This window comes from Leuresthes tenuis, unplaced genomic scaffold (genome assembly GCF_036924035.1).
Source record: "Leuresthes tenuis unplaced genomic scaffold, fLeuTen1.0.hap1 SCAF_20, whole genome shotgun sequence".
Lineage (NCBI taxonomy): Eukaryota > Metazoa > Chordata > Actinopteri > Atheriniformes > Atherinopsidae > Leuresthes > Leuresthes tenuis.
In genome coordinates, this window is record NW_027325374.1 from 15,599,069 (window position 1) to 15,623,216 (window position 24,148).

At 41.2% G+C, this 24,148-nt stretch overlaps 1 protein-coding gene across 1 annotated transcript; it reads left to right on the top strand.

Annotated features, from left to right (window-relative positions):
- The first annotated feature begins 3,197 nt into the window (after window positions 1-3,197).
- ace (angiotensin I converting enzyme (peptidyl-dipeptidase A) 1) lies at window positions 3,198-23,615 on the top strand. Its single transcript, XM_072374002.1, has 25 exons — window positions 3,198-3,753; window positions 6,380-6,550; window positions 6,642-6,729; window positions 7,521-7,664; window positions 7,802-7,993; window positions 8,076-8,173; window positions 8,262-8,431; window positions 8,538-8,761; window positions 8,898-9,042; window positions 9,161-9,259; window positions 9,719-9,841; window positions 9,963-10,168; window positions 10,411-10,547; window positions 10,851-11,009; window positions 12,189-12,276; window positions 12,534-12,677; window positions 13,006-13,197; window positions 13,645-13,742; window positions 14,059-14,231; window positions 15,255-15,478; window positions 15,578-15,722; window positions 15,820-15,918; window positions 16,135-16,257; window positions 16,401-16,585; window positions 21,957-23,615. Exons 1-25 carry the CDS (start codon window positions 3,508-3,510, stop codon window positions 22,157-22,159), a joined length of 3,876 nt encoding a protein of 1,291 aa, XP_072230103.1. The 5' UTR covers window positions 3,198-3,507; the 3' UTR covers window positions 22,160-23,615.
- Window positions 23,616-24,148: the final 533 nt, after the last annotated feature.

A 24,148-nucleotide genomic window follows, 5' to 3' on the forward strand; every position in this document is an offset into this window, starting at 1 on the left:
GTTGGCCGTGTGACTTGTGACACGTTTCAACTGACAACAAGTGTGACTGTGATTGCATTAGAGTTATTTATGAGACATACGATATCTGCTATATGACACTGTAGATATACACGTTGGCCTCTGGAGGCCTCATTGTGGCAGAACTAAGCACATCTGCAGGAGGGTATGATGTGATTTTCCAGTGATTCAAAGCTGAACTCATCGTGACCCCCCCAAACATGCGGCTGTCTCGCTGTAAGGTGATGATGGCTCATTCTGCTTTGACTGGACAAAGTCCGCTCGGCTCAACAGACTGAATCTCACCTCTGATCCGACCGAGTATTTGGTCTTAATCGGTCACTTCTTAAGCGACGATTCACTCACGTTACCAACAAATGTCAGCTTCAGTTGTAACGGGCTACAAGCTCAACCAAGCGCTATTGTGTTTATTTACTGTGCCTCAATAGTGAAGTGTCAGCATTGTAAGATTACACCTTTATCTTATCCAGAGAGAATGATTATTGCACCACCAAAGACACCCTTTACACCCTTACATGTGACATGATAGACTGATAAGCCTGACAGCTATCTGTTAGACATCATGAACCTTATCTATGATGAGATAACACCAAGGAGGTGTGGAGGATGATTGGGAAATAATATTCTGTTTTGGATAATAATAGACACCCTCTCCACAGCATCCTGGCAGGTCAGAGGAGCAGCTGCAGTGAGAGGCTCATCTCACTGCGCTGCAGGACTGAGAGGTTCAGGAGGTCCTTTGTCCCCACAGCCATAAGGCTTTTTAATAGTAACTGCTGACATGTTCTTCTCAAATGTAATTATTATATTTATCATTTTTTTAGCTACACAACTAATTTAAATTTCCCACTGGGGGATGAATAAAGTATTTTTCTATTTCTATTTCTATTTCTATTTCTATTTCTATTTCTATTTCTATTTCTATTTCTATTTCTATTTCTATTTCTATTTCTATTTCTATTAATTTACTGTAATCATGATAGAGGCCCTGAAGTGGCTAAATCCTGATCCTGTGGTTATCTGAAACAATTAGCAGATCACATTTAGGATAGGAAGGTTTGAGCCATCCTCGCTTCTAATTCAGACCAAAAAAATAGATAAAATAGATTCAAATCTATTATCTAATCCATGCGAAATATAGACTCAGGCATTTGAAAATCTTTGTGTTTGCAGACCCATCAAGTCACTGTCTGGCTTTGCACGGTCTCTTTGGAATGGACACTTTCTCTGGTTTTCTTAAGTCGCTCAGTGTCCCTTATCATCAAAATCCATCCCATCAACTGTCAGTGTTTTCAAATGGCACACTTCCACATGGGATTACAGAAGTCGGGGTTTAAATACAATATTTCATGTCTTTCTTTATTTACTCTTCAAATGAAAGCTTATCGCAGGTTTTTGACTGAAGCTCGACCGTTTAAACACCTGAAGACACGAGTGGAAGTTTGACGTTGGTGAAAGATTGTAAAAATACACTTTTGTCACAGCTGTTTAATTTCAACGCCATATGTTGAGAAAATTCTCCCAATGAGGCTCATAGTCGCTGGAGTCAGTTGACGCAAAGGTTTAATCCAGCAGCAAGGAGACAAGTCTGCACAACATATCACAAAGCTGACGCAGGGTTGTGTGAGTTCTAAAATGATACTTCTGCTATTTATGCTACTACAAAATCATTAGCCACATGTGGTAATGACACATTCCTGTAGTTCCCTCCTATCTTTGTCAGATGAGCACAGTTTAGTTAATATCATAATGTCATATGACTTTTGTGTTCAGTAAATCAAGGTTCATACATAAGATAGAACTAGCAGAAATAGGAGGCCTTCAGCATCCAAGGTTAAGCTAATAAGAGAGGAGGAGGCCTCCCCCAGCACACAGTGGCCCTTAATCTTCCAACACCATAAAACATTCTTGCACACTGTACTTCTTTTCTTATAGTATAACCTCATGATAAAGTCTTGTTTAAAGCGTAACCGAACGCTCAGTCGGGTTAGTGACCAGCAACAAAAACAGATGGCAGATTTCAGTTGTGTCTCAACATGGCACCGTTAAACAAGAGATCGCAGGGTTGCTCATTAAGCTTACAAGATCACCGTTCCTTTTTAAAAGAATTGTATGTTGTGCTCAACTGGTGGCAAATTTTGATTGATCTTTTGATGCAAGATGCACCTGCTGGTGCAACGAACTAGGTCAGATATCACGTGGCTACACACAACTCTGCAGAGGTTGAGAGAATAGAAGCAGTAGTGTTTGAAACATCTGCAACTCTCTTACTTTTGTTTGGGATACAGGTTAAAGGTTACCACATTTGCCGTCTGTGTGCCGTAAAATACACAGATCTTTACTCATTATATGCAGAAAAATTAATGAATCTTGACTGATGATCTGTGTTCTGTGAAGACATTCAAACTGCTCGCAGACTGAGATAACAGTTTCATTTGGGATCAAAGCCGCTCAGTGAATTTGGTTTGTTTGGTTTAAGCAGTAATTATGACAAGAGGCACGTGGGTTTCTTATTCCAGGAACAAAACAAAAACAAAAAAGCATCTCAGGGGAATGTTTCTCCCTGACTTTATTGAACACTTCGCATTAAAATAAGGGTGCAATTTATTAACACACACTTTTACAGTAGATGCCACGCATGATGACGAAGGTTTCTACTGTCTGCCAGTGGTGAACTTTCCATTCTTAAAGAAAGGCTATGCTCTTTGAGCACCAATGGGAGCCATATGTTTAGAGTGGGAGAGAGAGAAAATACACCGTGGGCCCCTGACGCCACGCTCTCCTTCGCCTTCTTGGAAGCTTTTACAGCTCACAGTCCTAGGGGTCCTGTCACCCCCCTCCAGTTGCATTCCCTTATCATCTCTCTTCTGCCATTTCCCCCACTCAGAGGAGGAAAACGAAGATTAAAATATTTGGAGTCCCACCCAAACACTGCACTGCAGGAGCCACCAGGCTGGTATGCAGGCAGATCAGTTTTCTCTGGACACAGCTCTGGTGAAGGTGTCTATTTTTCACCCACCCAATTGCGCAGTGACTCGAACACCGCGAGCTTCTCTTTGGATGCTCTCTGTCGGACGGACGCGCACCCAGCTTCGGAGAGTAGCTAAATGATCCCGCGTCACATGAAGCGACAGTTTGATTAGCAGATGCGCGTTAGTAGCTCCAATTGGCCTCAATTGGCCTCACCTGGCGACGGTGCCTGTGTGAACCCGCCTCTCATCGGTGCGCTGGCTGGCAAATGTGCTCGGCTGTAAATTGGTAAAGAGGGAGGGCTGCAGAAAAGTGTGGGCTGGGTTAAAACTGCCACTTAAAAAGAAGCTCGCGTTGGCTCTCCGTGAGTTATTACCGGTGAGCAGCCTGGAGCGGTGAAAGTGGATGAGACAACGGCTTAAAGGGGACTGTGTACTCGCACTTCATTGAGAGCAAGCAATATTTAGCCCTTGCCATCCAACCGCTTCATTTCAGCCGTTCCACCCACAGTTTTTTTTTATGGGGAGGGTAGCCATGGGTGCTGGCGTGAACAGGTTACTGTGGGCTGTGCTGCTGCTGCCAGTCTTTGGGCTCTCTGAAGCTCTGCGAGACAGCTGGCTGCCGGGGGACTACGCAAACACCACCGCTGATGCATTGAGGTTCCTCAATGAATACAACGACACTGCCGAGGAAGTGTTATTCTACAGCGTGTCTGCCAGTTGGAACTACAACACCAACTTGACAGACCACAACTCCAAACTTCAGGTGAGTGTACCACGCTGTTGAGATTAAATGTGACTCTGTGCCAAACTCGCAGATTCAAGTATAGCGCAGTTTTACCAGTTCTGGCAACTGGTAAAGTCTAAGGTTTCTTTGGAGCTTAACTCTGTTTGGAGGTTGCCGTCATTCATCCCTTTCCAGAATGACACGCACATTTCTCTCCAAAGGCAGCCAGCTGTGCTTGTGTGTTATTGGATTTTATAGCTTTGAATGTTTCTCTTTTCTGAAAACGAATTGCTATGGATTCTTTCATGCTCTTATGTAGGTTTAATACCTATTTATATTTGTCCTTAACATGCTGCTTGAAGAGATATTTGCTGAAGGAAGCACCGTCTACACACTGCATGTTTACACTTACTAAAAAATGTTTATAGTTCACTGTGGAAACGCTCTCTGGCAGTGAAATGCCCCTTTGCAGCGACTGCAACAAAAGGTTTTTGCACAGGCCAACTGAGACATTGTGGTAATAATGGAAGGGGAATAATAGTTCTACAGTTATCTCTCCATGAAGCTGAGATATTTGCATTAACTGAAGACAAGGGAGAAAGCAATGAAACGGGAAGAACTGCAAGGTCTACACAAGATGTGTAGAAGTGTCCCATATGCATAAGTGTGTGTACATCAGCTAAACCTGGTCCTATAAATTCATGAATGTTAAACTGACACTGAAGGGAGAACTCCAGGGTTTTTAAGTGTCTGTGTGCTTGCACAGCTGTCACAACAGTTTTTCAGAACACTGTCCAGGCTTTAAACAATGAATTCCCTTCATGCACCGAACAGGTGGATGTGGTTTGCTCTCAGAGGTCAGGCTGCAGAATGTGTTGTGCTTTGCAGTAGTGTTTCCACCCAAAACCCTGGAGACCTGCCCTGCACGTTTGAGTTATCTCTGTTCCAACCAGCATGGCTTTAGTGATCAATAATCCGGTTTGTATGGCGCTCGCTGAGCAGCTGGATACACTCATCTGTCTCATTCAGCTCAACTGAATGTTGCAGGGATAAAATGATGTGCGTTTCTCGACCAGTTTGAAGATGGGCTCAAAGTGCTGAGCTCCAGCAAAAGGAAGTGGGTGGGGGGTAACATTTTATAACGCTGGTATTCTGCTTATGCTGCTCTGAAACCCATTAAAGCTTGATAACTTTATCTGAGGAGTTGTTAACTGTGCAGGGTGGGTCATTAAATTGACACATGCAATTCAAACCTGCAGAGTTTACACAAAACCTTTCCCTTAAGCCTGCACATTGTGCAAATGAGACTCATTTGACATAAGGAGGATCAAATGGAGTCCCACTTATTGAAAATTGGGCAGATGCCAATGACTCTTGTCCTTTTGAGCCCTAAAATGAAATGCCACACGAAGTATCACACCTGAGATTAGTCTTTATTTGAAGGTCAAGTTAACTTCAACACACTTTACTATGATGAACCTGAAAGCCATTAGCCTTTGTTATGCAATTTAAAGGCTAAGTGAGTAAGTTTTTTTTTTTTTTTTTTTTTTTTTTTTTGGGGTGGGGGGTAGAGAGGAGGGTGAAGGACTTGTCTTTGTATTTCTCTGGCTGAAAATGTGATCATCCATGTGGATGGATTGATGTAGGCAGACAAAGAAAAGAGGGGGGAAAAAAGCCCAAAGGTCAGTGTTAATACTTTATCAAGCTCACCAGTTTTTTGTTTTCCCCTTTCCCTCTGCTTCAGTGTTATTTTAGTAAAGGCTGGGTGAGGCAAGTGGGCAGCTTCTACAAAAACATTTGTGGAAAGAAGCTTCTGTTTTTGTCAGGATGTGTGAACAAATGATGACCTGTGACCAACGACTCATCGCTCTTGTTTATGTCAGCATGTGGAAGTAGATCTTGGAATCGACGACCGAGACTTCTTGGTAATTGTGCAGTGTGTTTTGCATGTTCACTCTGACTGAAGGAGCTGCAGCACTCACTCGGTTGTTGGGTGTATAGAGCGCTGTAAGCAGAAGGGAAATGTTCAGCAAATGTACCATCCGATGTTCTACAGCAGCCTTGAATCAGTCTATTCTTCCACCGCTGTCATTATACTTAATGTCTGACCTTTCTGAGTGCCATAAAGAAAACCTCTTGAGTTTCAGCAGGGCTGTAGGTGGGCACGTACACAGTGAAGAAATTTTCTGAAAATACTATCCCTGTCCTGACTAGGAGGGTGTTTTATTGATCCAGAGGAAAGATGTGTTGAACCTGTCAAAGAACACAATATCATGGCTCAGAGGCACGAATTCTTATCAAAGAGGTTGAATAATGGCTTTAAAAATTGAAGGAAGGTAAGGGGTCCAAATTGTTATATGGGCAAAGAAATTCACTTTATTTGAGGAAAAATAAGAGTTTAAAAGCCAAGTCATAGTTTTCTCACTGACAGTGACTTTTAATGTCTCAGTATTATTGGCAACACATGTACACATTCTTCATCTGGAACAGATGACACACACAGAACTAACAGTGGAACCAACACAAAGTAGGGTCCCTCACAATCCCATACATTAAAACATGTGGGTGTGTTGCTTTTTGACTGCTTAGGGAACCCCCCCCCCCTCCTCTATATGCTATATGTGCAAAACTCCAATATCCTTGTCTCCAACTTCTGCCTCCTTAGGTCGAAGCAACCTTGGAAGAACAAGCCTTCTCTGAAGCCTGGGGGTTGAAGGCCAAGCGTGTCTTTTCTCATGAGCTTCTAAACTCTCTTCCTGATCCCACTGACAAGACACTGATGGAAAAGATCATGTCACTGGGTGCTGCCAACCTTCCGCCACTTGAAAGAGAAGAGGTTTGTCGGCGTCGTGCTCGGTCTGTCACCGATGGCCTCTTTTGAACATCGATTGACTTTAACACCTTATTTTTATTTTTCTTATCTTTAGTACAACACCATTCTCAGCACTATGGACAGTATTTACTCAAAAGCTAAGGTGCACCCTCAGCCAAATGTAAGCTGGAGCCTAGAGCCTGGTGAGTAAACATGGCTACGAATAAATGTCAAGATGCACAAATTGTACATGCTCGTGTGCTGGAGTTCGGCAGAACATGGCAGTGAAGAATGGGAAGCTCACAATTATGTGCAGGGGAAGTCTTGGACAAAAACAATTGCAGGTGGTTCAGATGTTATGCGTTTCTTGGAAGTAACAGGATGGGCAAAACTACTTCACAGACGCTTCCAAAGGAAGTGTTATGGATGTAACCAAGAGTCTGTTGAAAGCTATGGCATGTTGGTCACTTTTAACGCCACTGGCAATCATTGGGAACAATACTCTTTTGTGTTTTAGTCAGCTTAATGCAATTGTAAAACTATTTCTGGCACAGCCTGTGTGACAAAGCAAACACAATTCCCCTCAGCTCGAAAGAACTGCTCGTAAAATGAAATGAGCTCACTGCTGTAAAGATACGGGCTCCATAACATTTACTATTTTCTTAATTTGTGGAAAGAATCCAGGGTGGAAACATCCATCACAAAAACATGGTCTTATGTCTGAAGCTTCCAGCCAAAGCTTTGTACCTTGAACTTTCACCTTTCCATTGCCTTCATTTCCCATTTCTGGCATCTTGAAGATGTTTTGTCTTGAGGTTCTAAGAATATCATGGAAAAAAAAAAACTCTTGTTAGTTTCTTGGATAAAGGGTCAGTGTTCCTGCTGAGGAAATGAAAGTCGCTCTTCAGTCACTTTTGATTTACGTTAGGTTATGTCAGCTTCATTCTATATTTCCATCTGAGACTAAAAATGCAAATTTTCCTTTATTTTGAAGAGCTCACCGAAATCATGGCTAACTCCAAGAGCTACAAGAAGCTGCTGTTTGCCTGGGAGGGCTGGCACAATGCATCAGGCCGGCCCCTCAAGCAGTATTATCCCAGGTTTGTGGAGCTCAGCAACAAAGCCTCTCAGGCTGATGGTGAGTAATTCCCCCTTGACCTTTGACATGAGGATATAGTTCAGAATCCTTCATAAGTAACTAGTTGTGAAAGAAATTGTGGGGGAAACCAACTTAAGTCAAAATGACTAAACAGAAAATTGGGGAAATTTGTTTAGGATTTGCTGACACAGGAGCTGATTGGCGCTCTTGGTATGAGACTGAAAGCTTTGAGCAGGATATAGACGAACTCTACAGGACCATCGAACCACTGTACCTGAACCTGCATGCTTTTGTGCGCCGCCAGCTTTACAACCAGTACGGCCCCAAATACATCAACCTGAAAGGACCAATCCCTGCACACCTCTTGGGTAAGCTTTGTAAATGTGCCTGTAGAGTATCGCATTGCAAGTCATAATGGCTGCTTAAGTGCGTTTTCTTTCTCCCCCTTAGGAAATATGTGGGCCCAGACCTGGAACAACATTTATGATACGATGATCCCATTTCCTGACAAACCCAACCTGGATGTGACCGATGAAATGGTCAAACAAGTGAGTATAAAGAGCAGCCTTTACTGCGGGGGGGTAAAATAAATTTGGCTTCTGTTAGACCTGGTCAGACGGCATTTCCACTTCACAGGGCTACAATGCCACACACATGTTTCGTGTGGCTGAGGAGTTCTTCACCTCCCTGGGGTTAAAAGAGATGCCCAGGGAATTCTGGGATGGTTCCATGCTTGTTAAACCTGACAATCGTGAGGTTGTCTGCCATGCATCTGCCTGGGACTTTTACAACCGCAAAGACTTCAGGTAATTTCTTTGTTAGGTGTAGGTTATACTTGCACTAGTTACAAATTCTAAAGATCTTGGCTATATTTATTGTTGCTGAAACTTGCGCACATTCAACCCCCTTTAGAATCAAGCAGTGCACCACAGTGACGATGGAGCAGCTCTTCACGGTACACCACGAAATGGGACATATCCAGTATTACCTACAGTACAAGGACCAGCCTGTGGGCTTCCGTCGCGGAGCCAACCCTGGTTTCCATGAAGCCATTGGCGATGTCATGTCTCTATCTGTTTCAACACCAAAGCATCTGCATACCATTAATCTGCTGGAGACTCTGACCTCTGACTATGGTAATGACTGAAGCTGCCCTGGTGAGAGGCAGGGGGGGAGGATCTAGATGACTTTTCAACATGGGACAACTGAGCTAAGATCTTCAGTATTTTAGTCTCTATCATAGAGAATAAACACTGGGTTTTGTTTCTCTAGAAACGGACCTCAACTTCCTGTTGAAGATGGCTCTGGAGAAGATAGCCTTTCTTCCTTTCGGCTACCTCATCGACCTCTGGAGATGGGGTGTGTTTAGTGGACGCACCCCTCCAGAGCGGTACAATTCTGAGTGGTGGTACCTCAGGTATGTGGCTGCACATATGCTCAGTTGATGCTTAATAGATGCTTAACATCTGATAGATGACTTTTCAGAGCTTACAATTTAAAAAAAAAAAAAAACTTTTTTTTTTTTTAAAAAACAGAACAAAATATCAAGGAATTTGCCCACCGACCCAGCGTACGGAAGAGGACTTTGATCCTGGGGCAAAATACCACATCCCTGGAAACACCCCATACATCAGGTACCATCCTGCTCCACCCTCAAGACTATAATAACAGGGATTTTTAAAAACAATCAGCGTGAGTTAATCATCTTTTAAGACTTGCTCACTGCAGTGACTGTACTGCTGCCAACAGTAGTTGTGCCTGGTTGGTTTTCATTTCATGAAAACTGATACATTTTCATGCACGATCTTTAGTGTTTGGATCAGACATGCCTTGAGCATGTATGTGGTGTGAGGGTAACCATATGAATCAAGGGTTCTGTATTATGGTATTAAGAATCCACACAATGGCAGGAAGCCTGTTGCAGAGGCCAAGGCTATCTAAGTGGTTTGACTCCAATTCATTACTTTTAGTAGGTGGGACATAAAAGACTACCTAACAAACAGCCTGTGTAGGGGCAGATAAAACATCACTTCATTGTTCTTATAAATCTTGTGGTTTATAGCTTTTTTTTTTCTTCCTTCCTTCTCCTTCAGGTATTTTGTCAGCTTCATCTTGCAGTTCCAGTTTCATGAAAGGCTGTGTGAGGCAGCCAATCACACCGGCCCTCTATACACATGTGACATCTACCGCTCTGCTGAGGCAGGAGCCATTCTGGAGTAAGTGAATTGATTGGATTGTAAATGGTTTTTCATGCAGTGTAAGAACTATGTGGTGTTGGTGGTTGTGTTTTATTTTTTGAAAATGAAATATTGAATGCATTTTCACCTTCCTCCACAGGAAAGTCCTTCAGGCTGGCTCTTCCAAACCTTGGCCTCAGGTGCTTCAGGAGGCTATTGGCACCAATAAGATGAATGCCAACTCACTAATGAAATACTTTGAGCCTGTCATTAAGTGGCTGGAAAAACAAAATGTGAATGAGACCTTGGGATGGCCTGACTTCAACTGGGTCCCACCCATCCCTGAAGGTTACCCTGAGGATATAGGTAAGATGGGACTGTAAGAACACACGGTTCTGTTGAAAAGGAGTTAATATAAACTGCGAAGAAAGCTGTAAGATTGAATTGGGCGCTACTTTCTCAGCCATTTGAGGAAAGTACTTGCAAAGAAAAGCCTGGGACACATTGTTCACACGACATGACTAAACTACTGGAATTGTTCAGACATGATTACTTGGCTCTTTTCACATCTTTCATCTCAATCAATTTTGACTCCTCTTTTTACCCAGACAAGAATACAGATGAGCTTGATGCAAAGAAATTCCTGGAAGAATACAACAGTACAGCTGAAGTGGTGTGGAATGCATACACAGAGGCCTCCTGGAAGTACAATACAGACATCAACGAAGCAAATAAGCAGGCCATGGTGAGACAGCTCGAGGAGAGATTCACTGTAGACCATCCCATCATCATTCATACCATAGCTGTTGTGTTGCAATAGTGTGTTTGCTAAAAAAACAAAAAAAAAAAAAACAAAGTCGAATCAAAACTTGGTCTTTCAGTGTATCAGTAACTGAGTCACTGGTCAAGCTTTTCATCAATGCTTTAATCTATAAAATGACAATGTAGCATGAACGATGCACTACATTTGGTAACCCGCCATCAGTCCAATGCACTGCTTTCACTGACAATATTTGAAAAATAAAAGCTGTTTTGTTTTTCTTAATAGCTTGAGAAGAACCTTGAGATGTCGGCACACACCCTGAAGTATGGACTACAGGCTCGCCAGTATGACACCACAGACTTCCAGGATGACTCGGTCAAAAGGATCATGAAAAAACTCAGTGACATTGAGAGGGCTGCGCTGTCCTCAGAAGAACTTAAAGAGGTGTGACTCAAAAAGTTTCAATTTTGCTCTGAAAACACCTACCCAATATATCAAAATATTTCCATTTAAAAGAAATGCACAGGGCATTTGGAGCCTAAAATGTGCTACTTATGTTGTGAGTGTACAGAGGTTTCCAGACGCTAGTCTTGGCTATGAATGTCATAGTTCTTTACTTATTTACCTTTGGGATTTGTGAAATCAACACAGGATCACATGCCTAGATTATTCCAGTGGTGCTGAAGTTTCCAGTGACTAAACTTGTTGAGGCCTCTTGCCACACGGTTGGTCTTGATTAACTACAGCTGGTTACGTCAGACAGCAAAGGTTTAATCCCACACGCTGGATTGACAAACACATGGGGCAATGGGGAAAGTCCAAAGTGCTCTGTACATATTTGAGGAGAACTGTAGATTTACACAAGCCAGGAATGTCTCTTGGAGTCGTCTCTGGACAACAGCAGGTTCCATGATCACTTGGAGGGTTTAGCCTCTTTGTCCAGGTCTGGAAGAAGACCTGTGAGGGTGAAAAATGGTCTCCCTAAATTGAAGATATTGAAATGACACTGGCCTGTCATGAACTGAAACAGAGCTGTGAGCTGTTCCATGTTACTACAGACAGAGGTTTCAATAAGAGAAAGACAGCTATGTGGTAAGCTTGAAGCTAAGCTAAGTTTCCAGCTGACCACATGAACCAAATGTAGGAAAGTTTTGAGATCAGATAAGACAAAGATTTTTGGTTGCTTACTCTGGCGTCGTCACCCCCCCAAGATTAAATCCTCATAGTGGTTTATGAATATGTCATGCAGAAATTGTTTCCTTACTAATCTGTGGACGCAGTGTGACAAAATCTGTCTTTGAATCATATTTCCCTCCTTGATGACTTGCAATGGCGAGAATTGGCTGCTCGTGCTTTTTTTTTTTTTTTTTTTCTCCCCCCTTCTCCCAGACCCTCAGTGTTAATTTGGAGGGCTCTTTATGGACCAATCACAGAGCTTCAAGAGCTGCACACAAGGGAATACTTAAACCAATATGAGTGTGGTACTAATGATACAAGAAGCCATGTGACGTTTACCTTATGTTAACTCCCACTTTCTGCCACTAGTACATATCCTGCAAATTAGTCAAACATCACAACTAGCTGATTTAATTTGAATTTAAAATGCTGTTTTTGTCTTTGCAGTACAACACTCTTCTGTCTAATATGGAGACAAAGTACAGTGTGGCCGAGGTTTGCCGAGCTAATGGCAATTGCCATCCTCTGGATCCAGGTAAAAAATCTGGAATGTGTCAATTGTAATATAAAATGTAAATATATGGGAATGCAGAAAGTTTATAAATTGTCTAATACTTGGAAGTTATTGTTGGTAACTGGTCCACGTCGCTAATATAATTGTAATGACTATTAGCCTAATATGCAAGTAACTGCCCATAATTGTTTCAACAGAAAAATAAATGTGAATGCTCCTCTGCCTTTTGCAGTTTACAGTAAAGTAGCCAGTTTCTAATATAAAACATGTGTTTTAAGATCTCCAGAAGATCATGGCAGAGTCCAGGGATTATGATGAACTCTTGTTTGCTTGGAAAGGATGGAGAGATGCAGCTGGCAAAGTCCTTCGTCAGGATTATAAAAGATATGTTGAACTGGCTAACAAAGCTGCCACACTAAATGGTATGACCTCAATATCTGACACAATTTCCGATCACTGTCAGGTTTTTTTACTTTTTTTTTTTTTTTTAATGGCTTTAAATTTCACAGTAAATGCCAGTTTTATAGGACAGGGTGAACTGCACCGCTCTCACCTGTGGTGTATTTTTTTTTTTTTTTTCATCTTGGACTTAATTCTTTATTTACAGGCTTGTTAGGTTGATCCCAGACCAAAGTCGGCTTTGCTTGAAACGGGCCAACCAGTTAATCTATGACCTGATCAGGAATTTTGAGCTACTGCTGCATGTTCAAATACAACTCTGACTGCATTTGCTGCTGATGCTCTCTGCAGGTCACTCTGATAATGGGGCTTTCTGGCGGTCCCTGTATGAAACCCCAACCTTTGAGGAAGACCTGGAGACTCTGTGGAAGGAGCTGGAGCCACTCTATCAGAATGTACATGCCTACGTTCGAAGGGCTCTGTACAAAAAATATGGTCCAAACTACATCAGCCTAAAGGGACCTATTCCTGCTCATTTGCTGGGTAAGTTGGAACTTATTAAGTGAATTGTACATGTACAATATTGAGTTTTGTTTTTTAAGGAGACTTTACATCATTTTTCATATTTAAATCAATGGAGGCTTGTTGGAGTTGAGATTAAGGTCCCAAGAAAAAAAAGTCACTGTCAGCCAAAATTTCACTGTGGAATCCTACGTATTCATACACTATAGCCAAAACTTTCCTTTTATACATGAGCATACCCCAGTGAGAAGCTGTTGGCCGCAGATGCATTTGGATTTAGACACAATTGGATTTTCTTTCAAAGGCATTGAGCGTGAGATGGTGTGTGACAGTTCCATAGGGTTAGGGATTGGACCGACTTACTGTCACAAATCCCACCTGGTCAAACACTGGCAGAGCAGAGGATGACTAGCAACCTAACTTCTTGAACTTAGAAAAATGGTATATCACTGTTCTCTGTCCTTTCAGGCAACATGTGGGCACAGACGTGGTCTGGCATAATGGATTTGGTCATGCCCTACCCACATGCCACACAAGTTGATGCCACACCAGCAATGGTGGCGCAGGTGAATAAACACATGACGCCTGTTACAAAATGACCACTGCAGCACACAAGAACAAAAGCACACGAGAAGAACTGTGCAGCTTTATTTTTTCAGTGAATTTTTACACTGAGTGAAATTGGTTGTACACAACATTGATGTACAATAAATTAACAATTATCTTGCCTCCTATCATTATTCAAACCACGGTTTATTTACTTTGTGCCGTGTGGTTTTTTTTTTTTTTTTTCTCCCCAAGTAGCATTGTCTTTTCTACATATTGAACATCTGATTTCTAGCAAAACTCAACATTTATCCATACCAATTCTTTCCTGCTAAGGGATGGAATGCCACCAGGATGTTTCAGGAATCAGACAATTTTTTCACCTCTCTGGGTCTTCTGCCAATGCCAAAAGAATTCTGGGACAAATCCATGTTGGAGAAGCCGTCTGACGGCCGGCAGGTGGTGTGCCACGCTTCTGCGTGGGACTTCTACAACCGAAAAGACTTCAGGTCTAACGTCATATTATTTTTCTTTATTCTTTTCTAGGTGCTGTGGTAGTTAACAGCTTGGAGTACTACAGAGTACTTCGGGCAACCCCACAATGAATAAATGTAATTCCTCCTTGATAACAGATCTCCAGAATTAACCAAAAGTAACTTAGCTTTCATGCATTTTGCAGAAGTCAAGTGAGTAATGGTTTAAATGTCTGAGTAACTGTTAAAATATAGCAGAGTAGTGGAAAAGATGTGCTTACAGTTATAGGAATGTGTGTAAGCAGCTGCAGCTTAACAAGCTCACTCCCAGTAGAACCAGCAGAAAATGGCTGAAAGGATACTTTGACCTCCCGTGAGAAGGCTATAAGAGCGAGGAAAATAATTTGAAACCGTCAGCAGCAGAAGTGTTAGAGGAACGCAGTAATGTAGTTATTTCAATAGAGTGAAAGATTTTTAAACGGCAGCAAGTTGAACACACTTGAAGCTGTCATACCAAACTTCCAATGGAGTTAGTGAGAGAATTTGAAAGGTTTCTCTCACTTTATAGGCTCATAACTTAAATTCTGTAAATGTGAGCTCTTCAGTAGTTGCATTTGCTAAGAGGACACATTTTCCTACATTTTAAGATATAATTTGCTTCTGTAAGTTGAACTGTATGAAAGTTGGAGGAATGTGTTTGAAAAAAGCTGAAAGTTATCAGTGCTCACTCTGCTGGCTGCTCCTTCATAAGGAACAAAGTTTTTGAAACTGTCAAATTTCAAAATTGGCTTAATATTTTTAAAAATCTGAACCATTTGGCAATAGCTGAATGTCTTGTGACCCGTTTGAATGGTGTCTCTTGCTGAAAGTATGCAGAAGTAGTTAAACACTTTCCATTCATTTGATTATATATGCTTTACAGCATTCTCACAACTATATCACATGTATAATTTCCCACACTTTACAAATGCAGCAACATGTAAAGTGTAGTCATGAGTTCTTCATTTGAAACCTTGCCTGTAAAAACCACTGTAGTAAGCACTTAATTTGATCTTTCAGGATAAAACAGTGCACTGTTGTGACTATGGATGACTTGATCACCGTGCACCACGAGATGGGCCACGTACAGTACTTTCTACAGTACAAACACTGGCCCGTGTCCTTCCGCGATGGCGCCAACCCCGGCTTCCACGAGGCCATCGGTGATGTACTCGCCCTCTCAGTCTCTACGCCCAAACATTTGCAGAGCATCGGCCTCCTGGACAAAGTTGAGAACAACCACGGTGAGCGACGATTACTATAATGTACTTCTGTAACGTGGTGCTGTAACAAAGAGTTCAATTTTTTTTATTTTTTTTTTTTTATGTCCACCTCTTATGTAGAGAGTGATATTAACTTTCTGATGAGTATGGCACTTGACAAGATCGCCTTCCTACCTTTTGGCTACCTAATGGACCAGTGGAGGTGGAAGGTATTTGATGGGCGCATCCCACCAACTGAGTATAATAAAGAGTGGTGGAACCTCAGGTAAAGTTCACCAAGAATTTTACAAGTGCAAAGTACAATAGTTATCATGGTTTGGACTTTGCAAATGATTTTCTTTAACTATTATTTTCTATTGCAGAATGAAGTACCAGGGTCTGTGTCCACCTGTAACTCGCACTGAGGATGACTTTGATCCTGGTGCAAAGTTCCACATCCCTGCCAACGTACCTTACGTCAGGTAAAATTCTGCAAAACAAGTCTAGCACTTTTTAAACTAGGCACTGATGGGTTAATTATTGCTTTGAATTACCCATGTAAAGATAAGATTTGTGCTCTTATCTGTAGTCACGTTGTTTAAATGACCTGGTTTAATAGTACCCGTGTTTTGTTTTTCTTAGTGTACGTCTGTCAGTGAAGCACATACCTGACAGCACATGGTTTGTGGTTTTTCCAGGTACTTTGTCAGCTTCATCATTCAGTTTCAGTTTCACAAGGCTTTGTGTGATGCAGCAAATCATGTTGGACCTCTCCATACCTGCGACATCTACAAATCTCAAGAAGCTGGGAAGCTGCTGGGGTTAGTATTTGTATTACTTTATATTTGTATGCATGCAAGTACATTTACCCAACTCCACAACACATTCAAACTACTGCTCTGTCTCCTCTGAACTTGGCTCTGACTTGTGTGGGGTTGGGTTTTTTTTTTTTTTTTTTTTGCAGTGATTTGATGAAGCTTGGATTCAGTAAGCCTTGGCCTGAAGCCATGGCCATGATCACAGGCCAGTCCAAAATGAGTGCCCAGCCACTCATGCAGTATTTCCAACCTCTCATTCAATGGCTGGAAGCAGAGAATAACAAGAACAACGATATCCGTGGATGGCCCGAGTACGACTGGAAGCCTTTGAGTACGTGCAACACATTCATGCATTCACATGCTCTTATATAACCACGGAGCCATGCATTTATTTGCACAAAATAAATTTTCCATTATCAAAGCCAAATGTTGTTGAACTCCTTCCCAGACGGAAAGGGCACAAAGTCTGCACACAGAGGTATTCATCTTGTTTTTCTCCACTGCTGCAGCTTACTGTGAAATCAATCACCCCACTCTTCTTGTTTTACTGATGAGATCCTGCTGAAAGGATGCATGCAGCTTAGATTGATTAAATATTTGCAGCAGAGGATAAGGGAGAGTTCTGGAGAAATGGTGGGGAAAATGGAAGCACAGCTGCTTTTGGAGAGATGAAGAGGGAAATCCAGGATATAGATGCAAGAATGAATGAATTTGTGATTCTGATGTTGTACAGTACCTACATCAGCCACAGCTCCAATTCTGTCTGATCTTTTCTGTGATAGCCACATGTTAGCAATTGAGCTTTCCATCAGAAAGATACTTTTTTTTTTTTTTTTATATATATATACCAAAGCAGGCTCTGAGTATTAAAGCTGCATGTTTTTCCTTTATTTAAAGTTCCACATAATTATTCTTATGAAAAGTGAGATGTGTGCTTTTAGAGAGCACATCAGTCTTGAGTGGCACCTCTTTCCTTCCTTGCACTTTGCAGATTAAGTGGAGACAGGAAATTGTCAGAAGTGGCGCGTAAGAACAGTTTGACTAGGGTCAGACTTAATCTTTTTGTAGAAAATATTATCAGGTCTTACAGAAGTGGATTTACATTGTGGTTTTTAGTTTATAGATCATGTCGAGCTGATGTGATGTTGTGCTATTAAAACAAAAAAGGCAAATAATAGTTTACAAACCCTGCTAAATTATATTGAATATTACACAACATGACACTGGCTGTTAGAAACAGACTGAATTTCATCAATTATCAAGTGGCTTTCAATTTATTAATGGCTAAAAGAAAGTGAGAAAGGATGGATGTGCACTGTGACAAAACATTTTATGATGAAAGAAGACAATTGTGATAACTTTGCCTGCATGTTATGTCAAAAAGTTTTTGTTGGTGCATTAAGGGGACGCTACAAAATACTTCCCACAACTGGAAGGATGGGCTAAAAGGGTGTAAAGGCCACTAGATTTTGTTTCTGAATGGTTGACTGTGGTGCTTGTGGGTGGAGACTGAGGGAATGGAGGGTGCAGCCAGGTAGAGCACAGGTGCTATAGCTTGGGGATTGATTTTGTTTGTGTTGAGAAGCTGGAGTGTCACGCCAAATCTTCTGATCGTGACTCTTTTTTGAGTTATGTAAAATCAACAGCATAAAGAAAGACCAAGACTTCAGCAGCAGTGAGTAACGTTGTCACACATCAAAAACGCCATACCAAACACCCGCTGGTATTTGTTTATCAGTGTATTTGTTGCAAAGGTGCTGCTACAATAAATCAGATTATGTGAGGACTGCTGCAGATGGTCAATTGGAAGTTTACCCGAGTAGGAGCTGTGATTTCTGCTTCCGCGTATGAATGAAATAGAACATGACGTATGAAAGCCCCGGTGATATCAGACTTGCAGAAAAAAGTGAGGATGATAAGCTGCATAATTACATTGGTGCAAGGAGAGTAAAGCCAAGGCAGTTCACCTTAAAATCAAACCAGATTGAGGATCTCTTGGGGAAAAGACATCCTCCTGTGAAATAAAAGGATTTCAAGGCTGTGTTGGAGACATTCAAAGAGTTGAAAAAAATATGTTCAACAGCAATGCGGATGAGCTGCGTACTGACTAGGAGCAATAGTTTCAGCCAAAGTTAGAGATTTGAGGAATTCAATGATGGAGCTGCTGCTAAACGAGATGAGTTATCTCCACTGGACAGTGTCAAATGTCAAAACCAAGTTCGTCAACCACACGCTGTGTGCGCTCTCGCGTCATCAGCATCCTCTGCCCACATCAAAGAGGAAACGAGGAAAGCAACCTTGGCATTGAAAGGGGCACAATTTGTGGCTGAAAAGGAGGAGCTAAGAATTCAGACTGCCCTGGCAGTGTCTAATGCAGAGATTAAAGTATATGCTTCTGAGCCAGTTGATGGAATGAATATCTTGATGAATCAGTTGTTTCACATGTGCAAAAGGTGACAAATCCCAGCCAGCCCTCAGTTTAGCATTTAGAAGCTAAACCCAAGGTTAAAAAAAAACAAACAAATGGGGCAATCATTAACACATGAGCCTGATACTGGTCATCAAATGATGAATTATGTTATGAAGAGACAGATTTAACAGAAATGCTTGTCCAGCAACATTCAACTTGTTTGCATCCTTGTGATGTGCCTGTGTTTTGTGGTGACCCGCTTGATTTCAAGTCCTCGAAGGAATTTGTTATCGACTCAAACTGATAACAATGCAGATAAACTCTTCTTATTTGAGCAGTTCACAAGAGGTGGGCCTCATGATCAGGTGAAAAGTTGCCAGCATATGCCCGCTAGCTGGGGTTATAGGGAAGCGATGTGCCTACTGGAGGACTACTATGGAAACCCTCTTAAGATTGCGACAGGCTTGACTATTAAACTGGCTGCAAAATAAATCTGAGGATGCCAAAACCCTCCATAGGTTTTCTTTCCTTTGACCTGGTGCAATGATTTGGAAAATGTTTACTATATGAACGAGTAGGATGACCCAGCCAACATGAGTGTTGCTTGAAAACTTCAAATAAAATGTGAGCGAAATGGAGACCTTACAGAGAGGAAAAAGTCTAAGATTTGTGCATCTGGTAACATTTGTGGACAAAGGCAAGAATTGCAAATGACCCCCTCTTTGGTGACCTGCAGGTGAAGGAAAATACCCGTTACTGCAAAATGACAAGGAAAGATAAACCAAGAGGAAGCAGCTTTGCCACTAGTGCGTCATTGTTCAGTGAAACTGACGCAAATGACAGAGCCACCATATCATGTAACAACATTGCCCTCACCAAGCCATGTCTGTATTGCTGGAAAGAAAAATATCACACAGTGACTGAGTGTCACCAAATCCTATAAAAGTAACACAAAGAAGTTGGACTTTTTAAAAAGGAATGGCATATGTCTTGGTTGTTTATTAAAGGGGCATCTTAGCTGCAACAGAAGGACTTGTCAGATGCTCTTGCAAAAACACCCAAACTTGTTGCACATTTATTAAAAAAAAAATAATAAATGGAGCTGTTGTCAAACAGAATACACTGAATGTCAACTGAATTACAAGTGCTCTTGTGAGTCTGAACCATGAAGCATCTCCTGTTACTGGGCCCGGAGACAGCTGCATCCTGGTGAATCTTCCAGTGTATGTCAAAGCAAAGCTAGGAACAAAGATTATGGCGACGTATGGATCCAGGGAGCTCTGGAACATTTTGTACTGAAGCATTGGCTAAACAGCTTAGCCTACATGGTAAAGGAAGAGATCTTTTTAAGCACTATGAACTCAACCAAACGAATAAAGGGCTGTCTTATAAGAAACTTGGAAATCGTTCGGATTCGTGTGGACAAATGTGTAACTCACTCAAAGGTGTTTGTGCAGAAGAGGATTCCAGTTGGACAGTAAAACATCCCTTACCAAAAAGACATTGACAAGTGGTCTTACCTTTAGAGGTGTGAAGCTGAAGAGGACAGGTGGAGCTCATCAGATCTGATAACGATACAAACCTAGTAGGGGCTGAGAGGGAGCTCAGAACTGCAATAGGAGAGATGGACCAAACCAAGATCAATAACACTCTGGCAAGTAAGGGCATATGTTGAATCTTCAGCCCACCTGTTGGACCACACTTTGTGGGTATGGGAGAGGCAAGTAAGGCTGGTGAAGAAGATATTAAAGTCAGTACTTGGTTAAACAATGGACGACGAGTGCCTACAAACTGTACTTTGTAAGGTGGAAGCTATAATTAATGATAGGCCAATAACCACAACATCTGATGACCCAGGTGACATTGAAGCATTAACACCAAAGCATTTATTGCTACTTAAGAAAAAACCATTGCTCTACCCTGGTCTCTTCAGTAAAGATAATTGCTACTCACGAAGATGGTGGAAGCAAGCCCAGTATCTGGCCAATTTATTTTGGAGGAGATGGGCAAAGGAGTATCTCCCAAGCCTTCAGAAGTGACAGAAATGGAGCAGAACGAAAAGAAACCTCAAAGTTGGAGATGTCATCATGATCATGGATGAAAACTCACCAAGAAGTTCATGGTTACTAGGTAGAGTGGAGCAGACTACGCTGGACACCAGAGGTCTTGTTTGTCAGTTACTGGTCAAAACTAGGAGCAGCACCCTCGAAAGACCCCTCAACAAGCTCTGCCTTATCTGTGAGGCGAATGACTTATTGACAAAGGCAGATCACTGCCCCACAAATTACTGCCCCCCCAAAAAATTGTTTTCTCCCAGGTCCAAGAAGATCAAGAATCAAGTATGCTTCTGTTCTGCTATCTTCATGTACATGTATAGATTATGAAGCAATTGAAAAGATAATTGGCTAAAAAGAATAGCAATTAGTTAGAAGATATTGTTTAATGTATCGTAGTAGTAAAGTTATTTATAAGCCCCCCTGCCTTATAATTAGGGGCTGGGTTGTAAAGGCTGCTAGATTTAGTTTATGAATGGTTGCCTGTGGTGCTTGTGGGCGGAGGCTGAGGGAATGGAGGGTGCAGCCAGGTAGAGCACAGATGAGGTTGGGGATTGATTTTTGTTTGTGTGTTGAGAAGCTGTGGGAGTGTCACGCCAAATCTTCTGATCGTGACTATTTTTTTGACTTATGAGCTTAATATATTCAATGAAATAAAGAAAGACACCAAGACTTTGTTGACACGCATCAGAAACCCCAAACTCCCGCTGATAAGTGTCACCTATTTGTTTCAAAGGTGCTGCTACAGGTGTCCTCTGCCAAGGACGATGTTTTGCATTGTAGTGTTAAAGAAAGTGATACAAACCTACATTATGAATGTATCGTTTCCTCCTCTGTCCATGCTCCAACTCTGCCCAAAGTTTTATGAAATTTAGTTTCACTTATGTTTAAGTAGACGCTTTTATCCAAAGCGACTTACAGGTAGGTATGTAGGGTAAGGGGGTCTTGCCTAAGGACCCCTACTGGAGTGATGCAGGGGATTTGAACTCAGGTCTCCCTCATGGAAGGTAGCAATCATACCCACTACACTATCCAGTCCACTACTTTTGTGTAAGAAGGGGGAAAAAAAATAAAAAATTGCTGATGGTCAAACTGACGAACAGCACCAAACACACACTGTAATACAAAGTCATGCAAAGAGGATACTAAAAATCCCCAGCCTGATAATCTAAGAATCTGCTTTTAAAACTTTAGTTACCCACATGATTTTCAGTCAAGATTTTGTGTGTGTCTTTTAGGTTCTGCAGATGTGAAGGAAGAGGGCAAAGTGGATTTCCTGGGAATGGGTGTGGACAATGCAGCTGCCACAGCTGGCCAGTGGATCCTGTTGGCCATTGGTCTGGTCCTCTTGGTGGCCACCATCCTTCTTGCCTACAAGTACCGAAAGTCAAAAAAGCCTGAAAAGTCCTTATCCACAATGGAGCTCAAGCAAAAAGACTAGATGTTAATGACTGACGGCCTAACGCTGAAGTAAGGCCTGACTTACTGTAGCTAGCACATGACGACCTCAATGTGAACATTGTTTTTATGTACTTCGCTACATCAGAACAAATTTGCTCTGGGGTATTCCACAAAAATTCAAGCAGTTTTATTTTTATTTTTCCCCTCCTCAGATTTTCTTTTTCTAACTTTAATAATTGTTTTAGAGCTGAAAGATAAATCTTTGAGATGGAGAAACCAGTGTTGTGACAGAAAATACTTTGTCATTTTATGTAAACCAGTGCAGATTTGATTAGACATTACTGTACCACTTTTTCATTTCCTTCTTTTTTTTTTTTTTTTTTTTTTTTTAAACGTAACATTTCAGAACTTTAGTAGTACAAATCTGTTCAAAAGTGTTTAAAATTGGTTTTAATGTAAGGAGCTGGATAGGAATGTTTCGTGGTGAGTGCACATCTGTATTATCTCCCCACAGCTGAACCTTTTCCTTTTGATATTCTTAAGAATATTCCTCTATACGTTTTAAAACACTTAAATATAAATGTGGAAACAAATGTCTTTAGAAATGTGTTCATACTGAATTCTGACTTTAAGTGCATCATTTAAGCCACAGGAAAACATTTTTTCAAGGTATTTTAATGTTCAGCAAAACTGAAAATGTACAAGAAAACATCTTCAGTATTTTTTTTTTTTGGCACCAAATACTTCTTTTAATGTTAATTTATTCATAAATTTCTCTATTTTTAAAACTGTTTTAATATGAAATGTGATGTTTTTAGCTCTCTGGAGCCATCTTTTGTTTTCTCTTCTTTTTTGTTTGGTTGATATTTTGCAGATCAGCTTCTTGGCTGATTTTCTGTTGGATGACAACACCTTTGAAACTCCATAACATTTGTGATTTAAAAGGGGAGAAAAATATGATGGTTACTACTACGCGATACTTTATGAGAAGTAGATTTTTAAAGCTTTGAAAGGAATCACTTGCCACTGCAAACGGTGTGTTTGACTCATTCCTGGATGCTTGCGTCTGATGAAAATCCCAATGACATCTTGGTCCATGACATAGGCTAAATTTGAAATTGGATGCCTCCTTTGTTTTTAAAATAAAAAAAAAAGTTGTAACTTGATATATAATTAACACCCAATAGCTTTACCATATGAAATATAACCAACATCTAGACATACAGAGAGAGCAAAATAATCACATCTGAGGTTGGAGCTTGTGGTTGAATTGACAGTCATCCTCTTCTGTCTGCCACCCTATCAAGTGTTGTACATTTCTTGTATATGCAAAAGAAAATTGTCCAGTTTTTTTGTAATTTATTTGAATGTTAAGGTATAAAATGTTCTAAAATGAATGTTTGTAAAGTCGTTCATTGTGTAACCACTTCCGTGTATCTGAGTTCATGTTTCTTGTCGAGTCCTCTGCGTTTCTACAATAAAGCTGTTAAACTCTGGCGTGGTGTTCAGACTGGAAAAATGAATCAACTGAACGGTTGTTGAAAACAGTTTACTCTGAAACTGAACAGTACAAAAACACCACCACAGAAAACAAAGAGTTCGAGCACTGGCTTGAGCCCATTTCGTTTCGGTAGAGCTTCACCTGCGGGCTTATCAGGTGACGTGGAGTGGTAACGCAACACTTAATCCCACTGGAGGCGAACTGTCTTCTCGCAGGCCAGTCTTTCTCAGTGTTGTCTCAATGGAGCCACAATGTCTTGGACACAATCCATGTGTCCGCTTACCATCTTGTATAAAAGTATACAGTGAACAAACAAAGGCCAGTAACGTATGCATTCATTAAAATAATCAATTTATCTTGTTACTATGTACATTGTATACGTACCTACCCATTCTGGAGTGTACAGTATTTACACAGAAATAATGTGTCTCTTAATCCAGTGTTTTGACTCCCTGTGTGAGATTCTTAGACTATCCACATGAGTTTGAAGATGCCCAGACTGAAAAGAATCGTTGGTTCTGTGCAATG